The 12,598-nt window shown below is 48.1% G+C and overlaps 1 protein-coding gene across 2 annotated transcripts in view; it reads right to left on the bottom strand.

Annotated features, from left to right (window-relative positions):
- Nucleotides 1–12,598, bottom strand: part of dgkaa (diacylglycerol kinase, alpha a) — a 432,553-nt gene that overhangs the window by 28,402 nt on the left and 391,553 nt on the right. For both annotated transcript variants that reach the window (XM_085972643.1, XM_085972644.1), the window contains exons 15-16: nt 11,033–11,107; nt 386–471 (exon numbers count right to left, since the gene is read on the bottom strand). In XM_085972643.1, coding sequence (XP_085828769.1) covers nt 386–471; nt 11,033–11,107 — 161 coding nt within the window. The remainder of the gene's footprint in view (nt 1–385; nt 472–11,032; nt 11,108–12,598) is intronic.

Raw genomic sequence — 12,598 nt, 5'->3', positions numbered from 1 at the left:
ATCTAACCCGTGCTGTACCAGCCCTGGGAGTGTTTGATGGGACAGTGTAGAGGGAGCTTTACTCTGTATCTAACCCGTGCTGTACCTGCCCTGGGAGTGTTTGATGGGACAGTGTAGAGGGAGCTTTACTCTGTATCTAACCCGTGCTGTACCTGCCCCTGGTTTGATGCTGCTGCTGGGTGCCTGAAATGGAAAGCTTTCCATTTATCAACCCTAACTTCCCTATTTTGATGAGCAGAAAAATATTTTGTGTGAGTAAAGATTAATTATTTCCCATCTAATCTTCATTAATTGCCTATGGGTGCCATATATTCATAATAAACATGTGATAACATATTTAAAGCATGTTTTTATTGAGTTGAAATGTCATTAAAGAATACAATACCAATGGAGTCAAGAATCCATCCCACAGTGCCATCGCCTCCACACACCAAGACACGGATATTCGGCACATCGTGAAAGAATTTCAGCCTGCAAGAGAGGGAAGCATTATCAAGACTCCAAACTGAGCAACAGGCACCTCCTGTAGACCCACTGGCTTTTCAATTGGTTCAACAGTTTGGGTAGACTTCACATTGTGATCTTCTGCAGATCCTCAACCTAAAACAGCTACTAGGCCCGAAGCCTTGGGTTGGCTGAATCCCCCACTCTCTGTAAATACTATCCCAGCCCTCAGTCTCTGGCTGCAGGGTTAAGGTGGAGCAATTTCTCGTGTGCGCGCTCGCTCGCTTTTAACACACCACCAAAACTTCTCTCTGATATTTCGAGTAATAATGGAGGTTGTGTGAGGAACTGTAGTTCAACTTGTTAAAGGGCCTCGCATTGAATTCCTCAGTGCTTCCCATACAATATGGGTAGATAGAGCCCGCTCACAGTGGGAGGAAGGCAAACTGAATCAAACACAAGGAGTACCTGGTGTTAAATCTGTGAGTTGTTCAAGTAATTAATACTCAGACTTAATCAGTAACAATAAAACAGGTCTTTACTGGTTGGAGGTAGGGACTATACATAGGTCTTTACTTCATGCCCACAGGCGGGAACTGAGGGGGATCAGTACCCACAGTACTATTTATACCCCTATGGCCAGGAGTGGTACTGCGTATCACTACGCCCAACAAGTAGTGCAGTCCTGTCCATAGGTTCAAAGTAGCACACATATTACATACACAACATTCCTCCCTTCCTAGCTTTACAGTCATCTCCCCATTTAACATAACGTAATAACATATATACATATATAACTTCAGGTTTACATAACAGAATAACATAGATACATAGATAACTTCATGTCAAAACAGATCACAGATTCAGTCTCTGCGGAAAACAGTTCACAGATTCAATCTCTGTGGTGGAGTCGGTTCACGTTGCTGGAGTGACTCATTCAATAGTCCTTCCATGGATTTAACAGTTTGAACTTCCGAACTGAATTGGCTCCGTTCGGAGGGACCACGTGTGTGATCTGGTAGAGGTAATAATGGTTCAGGTGGGTCATCTTCTGTTTCGACTTTTCCTTTTCTGCTTCTTGGAGACTCTCTGGGCTCCACTGTCAGCTGCCAGCTGCATGCGCAGTTCCTCCTTCTCTCCCTCCTTTTTCCGTAGTAGAGCCACCTTCTCCCGATGTTCCGTAGACTTTCAGTGCTCCTCCATGATTTCTGTATGGTGGGAGTCGAAGTTACAAGTTGGGCAGGACAGGACATAGTAATATTCGATGTCGTCCTGATCTAGGCCAGCGAGAGGGTCTTCTATTTCCTCCATACCCAGCTGGGCGTTAGCCAGCTTTTGTTCCAAGTCCAGACATCTTTCCTGAAGAGACTTCTTCATGCGTACCTCTTCATCCAGCTTTTTCTGGGCTTTCAGCAAGTCGTTTACTAATGACCTCATTTGAGATTTTACTACTTCAACTTCTTTTGGAGATTGATTGATCGGACTATTCAATCCCTCTACCGGAGCAGCTGTTTCAGCGGTCTGTTGTTCTATGTTGACGTGAGTCAGCGTACTTTTGGCATCCAAGGGCTGCTCTGTTGCAGTCATCTCAGTCTGTGTTGCCACCTCAGCTCTTCCAATAACCTTTGAGAGCTCCGAACCCCTTTCGTTTGAATATTGAAGTTCGTGTTCAAGTTTTTCCCATTTCAGAGTCCTGTCCTTCAGCATATGCAGGAGTTGGCTGACCGTTAACTCCTCTGACATCAGACGTTTTGTGTGCTCCTGCTCCATTTTCTCCATCAGCTGCTTCTGTTGTCTTTCCAGATTCTCCAACTCTATATCAAAGAACTCTTTCGTTGCATTCAACTCTTGCTCACAACGGCGAAGCATTTGTTCTAATTGCTGTTGTAGTTTGAAATGGAGTTGAGTTCGAGCCCGGTGTCCCTCAGAAATGGGCACATCAGTAGACTTGCCAGACTCAGAATCCACAGTTAAACTATGTTGTTGTTGCTCAGTGGAATTCTGTGCTGAAACTTTGTCTTTTGCACCTGAGTTGGGCTTACCATCATCCGTTCCAGAGTCTGGGCCGACTATCTTCACCGAGTTCTCACTCGTTATTGTTTGTAGGAAATGCCAGTCCATATTCATTTTCCTAATCCACTCCCGTCCTAGTAGTGGAGAACCTCCTTCAGATATCACATATAAGTCCATTATTTGACTGTCTTCGCCCTTGTGGACCACTGCAACCTCTATTTTCCCGATGGGGTACACTCTTTGCCCCGTGTATGTTTTCAATATAATCCCCGTATCCTGTAGGGGAATATGTTGGAATAACTTTCCGTAATCTTTCTTATTTATGACCGTCAATGCCGATCCAGTGTCCAATTCCAGTTTTACTTGGACTCCTTCTATCTGAAGAGTGACCCAAATTGTCTGGAGGTCTGCACCCTTACCAGCGTTGAGTACTCTTAAGCTAGCCAGTTCATTACAGCTTAAGCTAGCCAGTTCATTACTGCTAGCGTCTGAATCGGACACCTGTTCGGTCACCTTGTGTACCTTTGCGTATTTTCCTTGCGGTGACTTCTTGTTGCTGGTCTTCTTCCCTGACCTGCATACTCTAGCTATATGTCCAAGCCTACCACAAGTTCTACATTCTTGGTTTTTAAACCAACACTGGTTCTGATCATGCGTTGTCTTTCCACAACGATAACATTTGCCAGAACTCACACCCAATTTGTGTGCACTGAGCTCCGGTGACCGTAGCTGCATTACTGCCGTGCCTCTCGCTGCGGCTTCGTGTGCTGCTGCCATAGTGACCGCCTTCTCAAGCGTCAGCTCATTCTCCTCGAGCAGTCGCTTTTGTGTATCCTGTTTAAATAAACCACACACAAATTTGTCTCGAAGTGCCTCTGTCAGTCCCGTTCCAAACTGGCAATATTTCGCTAATTTACGCAATTCTAGCAAATAATCAGCATTGCTTTCATGCTGTAGCTGCCTTCTGTCGTAAAATTTAAATCGTTCCGCTAGCATCAGCGGCGTGGGGTTTAGATGATCTTTCAGGACAGTAACAATCTCATCGAACGTCTTATCCGCCGGTTCATCTGGTGATAACAGGTGTTTCAATTGCCCGTATGTCTTCGCACCCATTAAATTTAATAATGTTAGAGCTTTATCTTGGTCACGAATTTTATTGGCCTTACAATAATTTTTTACTCTTTCAACATATATGGCCCAATCTTCGAGGTCACTATCAAAGGTGCTAATATTCCTGTGTTTAGGCATTGTAGATTTGCAATTTCTCAGATTTTTTTTTTTTTTACTGCTATCCAAGATGGCGGCTTCCCGCTCTTGCCGTCGTCCTCTGCCCACAAAATGGCGGTTTTCCCGCACTTGGCGGTCTTCACCCGTCCCCCAACGCCGTCTCCCTTCAGCCCCCGAGTGCGGCCCTTATCTTCGCCGCGATCGCCCGAGTGCGGCCCTTATCAGCGGATGCGATCGCTGGATCGCGAAGCGGCTCTCGGCTCTTATCAGGAGATGCGATCGCTCTGTTGAAACGCCTCCCGCTCGAAGCGGCTCTCGCGCCCTATTCCTCCAGCTCCCCCAGCCCCGTTCGTGCGGCCAACGCGGTCGACTGCCTGTCGCGTCGCTGCCCGGCTCAGACAACGGCTTACCCACCACCAAGCTGGAGAAGAAGCTGACGGTCGCCGATGGAGGCTCCGAGGTCAGGATGTCTTCCAGTGGGGTGGAGAGGGTGGAAACCTCTCTGCAACGTCCTGGCTGTGGACGAAGCTGCCGTGGAGTGACTGCCGCAGGGTCCGAATCAGACTCGTCGCCAGTGTTAAATCTGTGAGTTGTTCAAGTAATTAATACTCAGACTTAATCAGTAACAATAAAACAGGTCTTTACTGGTTGGAGGTAGGGACTATACATAGGTCTTTACTTCATGCCCACAGGCGGGAACTGAGGGGGATCAGTACCCACAGTACTATTTATACCCCTATGGCCAGGAGTGGTACTGCGTATCACTACGCCCAACAAGTAGTGCAGTCCTGTCCATAGGTTCAAAGTAGCACACATATTACATACACAACACCTGGGACAGTGGGGAAAGGGAGACACGTCCGTAGCATGGCTCAGAGAGTGGGGAAAGTCCCAGGCTGTCCTGACGGGGAGGTGTCCCACATGTGTCAAACACCAGGGGCTGCTAAGGGCACATGTTACCATTAATGTCAAGCCCATCCGTTACATTTCTGCGATGCTGCTTTATCTGCACGTGAGAAGGCAGATCTGAAGAGGAGTATTGCGCTGTTCTCCAAATATATTAATGTTGTACTGTGAATGATTGGGATCAGCGCGGTTACTAAATCAACTGCTCAAATCTACCATGGTCGACCTCCTCTTATTAATTTTTTTTTTTGTGTGTTCATATTGTAATTTTCCACAGAAAACAGCCATTCAAAATCATGGATCCAACAAGGATCTCTGAACCTTGGGTGTATTTACAGAGAATGATGTGTCAGAATGACTCTAAAGTGGCCACAGGAGGCGACTGTTGCTGCTGTAAACTAGCGATCGGAACAGTAAAGATTTGGTCAGTACTGAAGTGTTAAGCATGCATGCCGCGTCTTCTGCTGCACTGACAGCTTTTTTAGATGACCCGTGGAGTGTTACATTGATCGTCCAGGGTTAGGTTGTGACATGAATCAGTCATTCATGAAACAAAGACTTATGAAATAATACTGAGCGGCCTGCGGGTGGCGCTGTCCAGGGAGAGTATAAATACTCGGGCACGGGCCCAGCTTGCGCAGGACATTTTTAACAGGAACTAGTGAAGGACACAACTAGACCTCCATGTTGTAAAACAGTTGATTAAAGCTTTGTTTAACGCTTAGACCAAGTGCCGAGTAGTTTTCTTACGCCAGGTTGCACTTTAGATAATGTGTGCGTGAAGATAATTGATTCAGGAGGTCCATGATTCCGCTCCACCTCCATTAGTGCAGCGGAGTGACAGTACGGGCACATCCTGGATGCCCTGTGGAGGGGGAGGGGCAGGGAAGGGTTGTGAGAGCGGAAGATGTAATGCTGCACAGCCACACAAGGGGTGCAATCAGCAAGCCTGGCTTAAAGGGTAAGGAACTGTCGCTCATTGGCCCCCTTTATAAGAGGGCCGGTTTACAAAATGCATACACAGACATTTTTGGGGTCTCCCGGGTCATGACCCCAGCCTGGAAACGCCCGCGGGCCCTGCTTCAGTCGCTCCCTCGACCCGGATGCCCACACCTTGCTGACATCCATGGCGCTTGGGGCAAAGGAGCGGGGGCGGTGGGAATTCTGGTGAGTGACAACTCCCCCATGGCCCCGCCTCCTTCCTGATGTCAGGGGGCCAGATGAGGAGAATTTCTTTTGCGCAGCGATTTGGTGTGATCTGGAATGCGCTGCCTGAAAGAGCGGTGGAAACAGATTCAATCGTAACTTTCCAAAGGGAATTGGATAAATACTTGAAAAGGAAAAATGTGCAGGGCTACGGGGAAAGAGCAGGGGAGTGGGTCTAATTGGAGAGCTCGTTCAAAGAGCCGGCACAGGCACGATGGGCCAAATGGCCTCCTTCTGTGCTGTAAGATTCATACTAATCCTCAGGTGCTAGCTAAGCAATGGCACTGAGGCACAGATCCGTAAAAGGTTGTGTAAAATAATGGCAAAGTTACAGTGTCAGGTTGCACATTGCAAAACTTACCATTCTATTTCAAGTCCTTATATAATGGCGCCACATGACTGCATACGATGTTTTGTTAAAACATATACAACTGTCATTATTCCCTCTACATCACATATTACACTCAGAGACAGTAATACTTGCAAGCTTCATCCCGTTTTTGTTAGGGTGCAAAGTAAAGAACGTTTTTAAGATATCACGGATATGCACTCACGATTATGATGCCCTCCATTTCAACGGCACATGTGAATTAGAACTTCCAGCGGCATGTAAAAAAAATGACTAACCTGTTTCTGGAGTCAGGCAGTATGTTTACTGGAGCAGGTGATGGTTTTAACACAGGCCGCAAGGACTTTTTTGTTGCAAAAAGCAGAAGGGTTTGCCTTTAAGGGGCTGAAGGAGTTGCCGGGCCTTCTAGGTAGTTCTGCACAGCCAATCAGCATAAAAACCACAAGAACCGCGCCCGCGCTACACGCCACCGTTGGGAAAGTGTTGCGGTTTTCAGCTCGTTAACAGTTTAACAAACAGCCCAGCAGCATTACTGCAGCCACAGTCCCATTGCCTGTTCAGTTGTGCGTCCGCTTTAGCGCATTCAAACTCCCGAGTCCAAAAGAGTAAAATGGCGCATTGCAGAGTGCGAGTTCGAACCCGATCCACCACCTTAGACATTCACTCCCACCAGCGTACCTTGACTGCGGTGTGTACCATCTACAAGATGCACTGCAGCAACTCGCCAAGGCTTCTTCGACAGCACCTCCCAAACCCGCGACCTCTTCCACCTAGAAGGACAAGGGCAGCAGGCGCATGGGAACACCACCACCTCCAAGTTCCCCTTCAAGTCACACACCATCCTGACTTGGAAATATATCCCCATTCCTTCATCGTCGCTGGGTCAAAATCCTGGAACTCCCTCCCTAACAGCACTGTGGGAGCACCTTGACCACACGGACTGCAGCTCACCACCACCTTCCCAAGGGCAATTAGGGATGGGCAATAAATGCTGGCCCTGCCAGCGACGTCCACATCCCACGAATGAATTTTTAAAGAAGAAACCACTGTTTACCCAGAACCAGTGCACACAGGAAATTTGAATCACAAGGCAGAACAAGAGTTCAATAGAGAAAGCTGATAGACAGGGGAGGAATCAATGAGATGCACTCAATGGTGAGAGCTGTCCAATAGCCCGAACCACTGATGTGTTAGCGCTCAGATCTAATCAGGATTACGGCACGTTCACATGCTCTGGGAATTGTTATGCAAAATTGCGGCACAGTATATTACGCAATGCATGGTACAAGTGGCAACTGTCAGGGGATTCATGTCAAAAAGCCACTTACACACACAGTGACTATGGTCTCGATTTTGCTGGCGCTCAGAGGGTGGGATGGGTGGCGGGTCAGCTGTGAAATTTAAAATGATTGACAGCGGGTCGGGAACCCGCTGTCAAAACGCGCCCACCTGCATTCCCCGATGTCGGGTCTGCCAGCGCTGAGCAGACCCGACAGGCAGTGGCGGGGGACCCAATTCAAATCATTAGTGGCTTGTTTACAGCCACTTAACAATGCTTTTCCCCCCAGCTTTTTAACTTTCACAGGTCTCCCACCAGTTTCCCGTTGTGCCTAGACCTCGTCTGTGAAGCTGAGGCGGGAGGTCAGTGGCCATTGTTTCAGCTGATGAGTTGACAGCTTCAAATGTCAAGTCAAAGTTCCCAGCTGATTCAGATATCTTCCCTTATGCACCAGCATCTCTAAACTGCATTTCCACTACAGATTCAGGATGCTGCAAGTCTTTACACAATTCTCCATCCAGTCTGACCTCGTTACCTCTCTGACCATTGACAGATCGCTTCTGTCATCTGTACTTCACCTGCCATTTATTCCATCAGCATGGGTGCACTTTATACTCTCTCACCTTGGTCCTCAGAATCCCAACACCAGCATCACCAGGCACACCAGCAGCACCAACAACCACATCAACCTTCTCCGCAATCACCTGATGCTGCACAGGGCAGAGGGCATCAGCATCTGACAACATTGCTGCCCAGGACGCCAGGGATGGCCTCGCCATGGCCAGATTTACTTCACTTGACGCTGTGCATCCTAGCTGCCACATGATGTGCCAGGTTGGCACCACCCCACACCAGCAACATAAAGCATCCCTACAATGTCCAAGCCATTCCTTTCACACTCATCAGCATTGCGGGGGGCACCGTTATGTCTCACCATTCACTGCAACTCACTAAGTCACTTCCAAAGGTGCACACAAATCTGTCCAAGTAAGCAAAGTGTTGAAAATAAAAATTTCAATGTTTGACAGCACATTAACTTCACATGAACATTGGCTAAAACACTCAAGTGCCTACTCTTGTTATTTGTTAGTTGGTATGATTGGACTAGGGTGGTGAGGGTGGCGTGAAGGGTGGCTAGTGAGGTGGGGAAGTGATAATGTAGCTAGAGAGGGATGGGTGGAGGTGCAAGGTAAGTTGGTGTGAGTAAGGATGTGCAGGAGTATGGTAGGGAAGGCAGAGTGATGGGGATGTGATAAGAGGCACAGCAGGATGAGGTTGAGTGTGGCTTTGCAGTAACGTTTTGTGATCTACTGAGATCATTGAAAGGTTTGCGCCACTACAGCCTGGTCCCCCTGACCACATCCCTGCTTGTGCCCTCCTGTGCAATGTGCAACCAGGCTGCGTTGGTCTCCTGGGGAGGTCTCTTCCGCTCATGGGAAGGGAAGAGGACCTCCCTGCGTGCTGTGACTCCCTCCACAAGCATACGGAGGGAGTCATCGGAGAGGCTGAGTGCCGCCCTCTGCCTCTGTGCAGTGATTGTCAGTGTTTGCAGCACCTCAATGCTGTAGAACACTGACAGCACAAATGTCAAACTAAATTTGGACACGGTCCCTTGAAGGAAACCGGCTGATGATGCGAAATGACATCATCAACCCGCTTCCTTCAATTGGCTGGCAAACGCACTGGGCGGGCTTATCAAGCCCAATCAGGGGGAAGTCATGTCGGAGGCCAGAATGGAGCCAGCAGCGGGGCCGAGACCCGCCACAGACGTCGCCCGCCACGGACCCACCGAGGTAGGGAAAGTCGCAGCCTATGTAGCACTGTGTGGGCGTTGGCTGAGAACAGAATCAGGCCTACCTACTATGCCCCCCCCTCTGCATAATAGCCTGCTGGCACACACTACCCAGGCTCACACATGAGAAAACAGTCATGTGGGTGAGGTACCAGAGGGCTGGCAGTGCCTGTGGAACTGGACCCAAGCGAGGAGCCAGGGCCCTCAGTAGGGGAGGGGAGGGCAAATTGGATAAAACCTGAAAATGACATGGTGAGCATGACATGGGTTTGACATTTACTACTATGACCGTGAATCACCGTGATCTTCCTGATCTCAGCCACCTCAATCGAATGTTGTCGCGGCGCCGATGACATCAATGGGCCGCGACGTTAAGATTCAAATTAGGCCTCCGCTTGTCCACGGTCTTTGCAAAACACTATTCGCACTGGCTGAACATTGTACTTTGAAACTTAATTCAGGATGCATTGACTTGTATCGTGTGATGTCAGTCCAGCACTATTCCTCAGTGTGACCATCGAAGCTCACCGCTGTTTAAGGCTGGCCCCAGTTTTGATAGAATTTGGAAAGAATGGCAGAACCTGACAGTAGCTCAACGAGCACAGTGGGCCGATTCAACTTGTCTATTTTCATGTCTCCAGCTGCATTGCAAGGGTGTCCGTGCATTCATTAGCGGCTAATTCAGTCCCAAGCCACGGCAGAGCTCCTCCACTGGTTTGGTTGGTGAAATGCACCAAGAAGGTGCCATATCTGACCTCTGACCTCTGAGCTGATGCTGCTACAATTGGCCTCAGTGCCCCAGGACTAGGAAGAGCATGTGCGTTGGCTGACGGGAGATGAGAGGAGCCAGGAGTGGGCGCGGCTGTGCTCCTCACCCTCTCTTGAACACTCACTGTCTACGTGGAGAATGGCTGTGGTGCCAGAAGGTGAGTGATGCCTGTGGGACATCCTCCCCTCCCTCCACCCCCACCCCAGCAAATGTCAGCACCTTCGGGAGAAAATTGGGAGCAGGGAGGGGGGGAATTTGAAAATACATCATAACACTAAGGATGAAACGACCTTTCAACCCATTGATCCTGCTTCTTCTCCAAACATTTTCTTCAATCGTGGAGACTCAACCTATTTAATCTCCTGAAGGAAATTTCGACTAAACACCACAGAGCCCCAAACGTAATAAAGCAAAATGTCATAGTCATCCATCCTCACGTCTCCCACTGTTCAACTGTGACTGGTTGACCTGCACAGGTGACAATCCCTTGGTTCATTGGGGCTTGCAAAGCCTTTGACCATCTCGGCCTGTATTTAGCTCTACACGCCCTCCATTTGGGGTTCTCCAGCGGGAGATTGGCGAACCAGCCCCCAGAGAAATGGCCTAAACAGCTAAAAGACGCCTGTTTTCCTGGTGGTTCCGCCAATCTCCTGCTGCAATTATGGCAGAGGGTCACGGAGAACACCGCACAAATGCTGGGCCCTAATCTTAATCTTGTCCCCAAGCAGATATTTACCAAGCTCCTTTTTTTTGAGGGCGTTACTCGACACCCCATCAATCTGCTTCCCTGGGATATCCCATCTTAATCCCTTGAAGCACGAGGCAGACTTCATTCGGCGACAATCCTGACTGACAACAAAGCAGTAAAAACACGCTACAATTTAGAAATAGGAAATTCTCCGCTTGATTGCCAAAATGAAACATGGAGACTCCCGGGCATCAGCAGTTATACTGTGTTATACAACTGACTTGTCATACCCACTCAAGTATATAAGAGACTGGAAAATATTTACCAAATCAGTGCTTTCAAAGTTCACTTAGACTTACCCTGCTTTTGGACCATCCTTGGCCAGGTTGAACACTTGTCTTGGGTTTAGGAGGTACTGAAACTTTCTTAAGACCCTGTAAACATACAGTGATAGATTATTAGCACCCTGCAGCCGTTATGTTATCTGCCAGTGTTTGCATGGGGATGGGTTTCAATAACACTGTCCACTAGACAAGTCTTTGTGGACAGTCCAGCCCAATGAGCTGCCCCATGTGCCCGTTTTTTTGTGGCCTCTCTAGTTCACTGAATCATTGGGCACATGGGACCCAGAATTGAGAACTGATGACGTTCTGCACGTTCGGCTTTCCCATTTCTGTTTTTTTCCCCTCTATTTCTTGTGGCAGGATGATGCCTCTTTAAATGAAAGAAAGGCTTGCATTTCTATAGCGCCTTTCACGACCTCAGGACATCCCAAAGCGCTTCACAGCCAATGAAGTACTTTTGAAGCCACCGTTGTAATGTAGGAAACGCGGCAGTCAATTTGTCCACAGCAAGATCCCACAAACAGCAATGTGATAATGACCAGATCATCTGTTTTTAGTGATGTTGGTTGAGGGATAAATATTGGCCAGGACACCGGGGAGAACTCCCCCTGCTCTTCTTTGAAACAGTGCCGTGGGATCTTTTACATCCACCTGAGAGGGCAGACGGGGCCTCGGTTTAACGTCCAAAAGACGGCACCTCTGACAGTGCGGCGCTAGCATGTCAGCCTGTAAGTATAGGTGTACTAGTTTGAATAGGTATAATAAGCTTGTGTTAATGTAAAATATATATTCACATATTAAAGATTGGTTCTGCAGTGGTTATAAGGACTATACAAGGCTCGGTTGGAGTATAGGAGACATTACCTCATTAACCATCCATGGGAAGAGATAAGAAATATAATACGTATATAGTAAATCATGCAAGAATAGAGGAGGGAGGGTGCAATGGTATGAATAGGCTTTTGTTATGGATGTACTGGGAAGAGATAAAAACAGAGAACAAATGGGCACTTAAGAGTGCAATGTCTGCAATAAACAACTCAAGATATCAAAGGCATGCAGAACAAATGGTAACAGCTAATCTTAACACTAAATGATAGCAGCTGTATCAACAGCATACACACAGAATGTGATGACATATTGCACCCACGTTTGTCCTACCTAATTAAACCTATAAAAGATCGAACACACTGGCACTCCTGGGGAGCTTCCATCTAGTCTTGCTGAGACTACCATCAGCAGTCAAGACGACACTCTTACGACTTCCTGAAGGAGTCCTCGGCATGTGAGTTTCATACCTATCTCTCATATGCACTGCATGTCAGACTTTGGGGGAGAAATTCGGTATCGCCCCGTTTGGGGCGCGATTATCGGCCGGGCGCAAAGTTTAGCGCCTGGTGCTAATTATCGCCTCCGACTGCAAACTTGGCTTTTATCGCCCCTGGAGGTGATTGGAGCGCTAAATCAGGTGCTACACACCTCTCTCAAGGCACTAACGCCGAGGAGCGAGGCGCTACCTCAGAGCATTGGCGAAGCTCATGTGATGTCAGTCAGCAATGGAACACAGACACACTGGCGCCG

The sequence above is a fragment of the Somniosus microcephalus genome, chromosome 33 (assembly GCF_052327205.1).
Source record: "Somniosus microcephalus isolate GS21.2 chromosome 33, FLI_Smic_1.0, whole genome shotgun sequence".
Taxonomy (NCBI): domain Eukaryota; kingdom Metazoa; phylum Chordata; class Chondrichthyes; order Squaliformes; family Somniosidae; genus Somniosus; species Somniosus microcephalus.
This window is presented reverse-complemented; position numbering and strand designations above follow the sequence as displayed.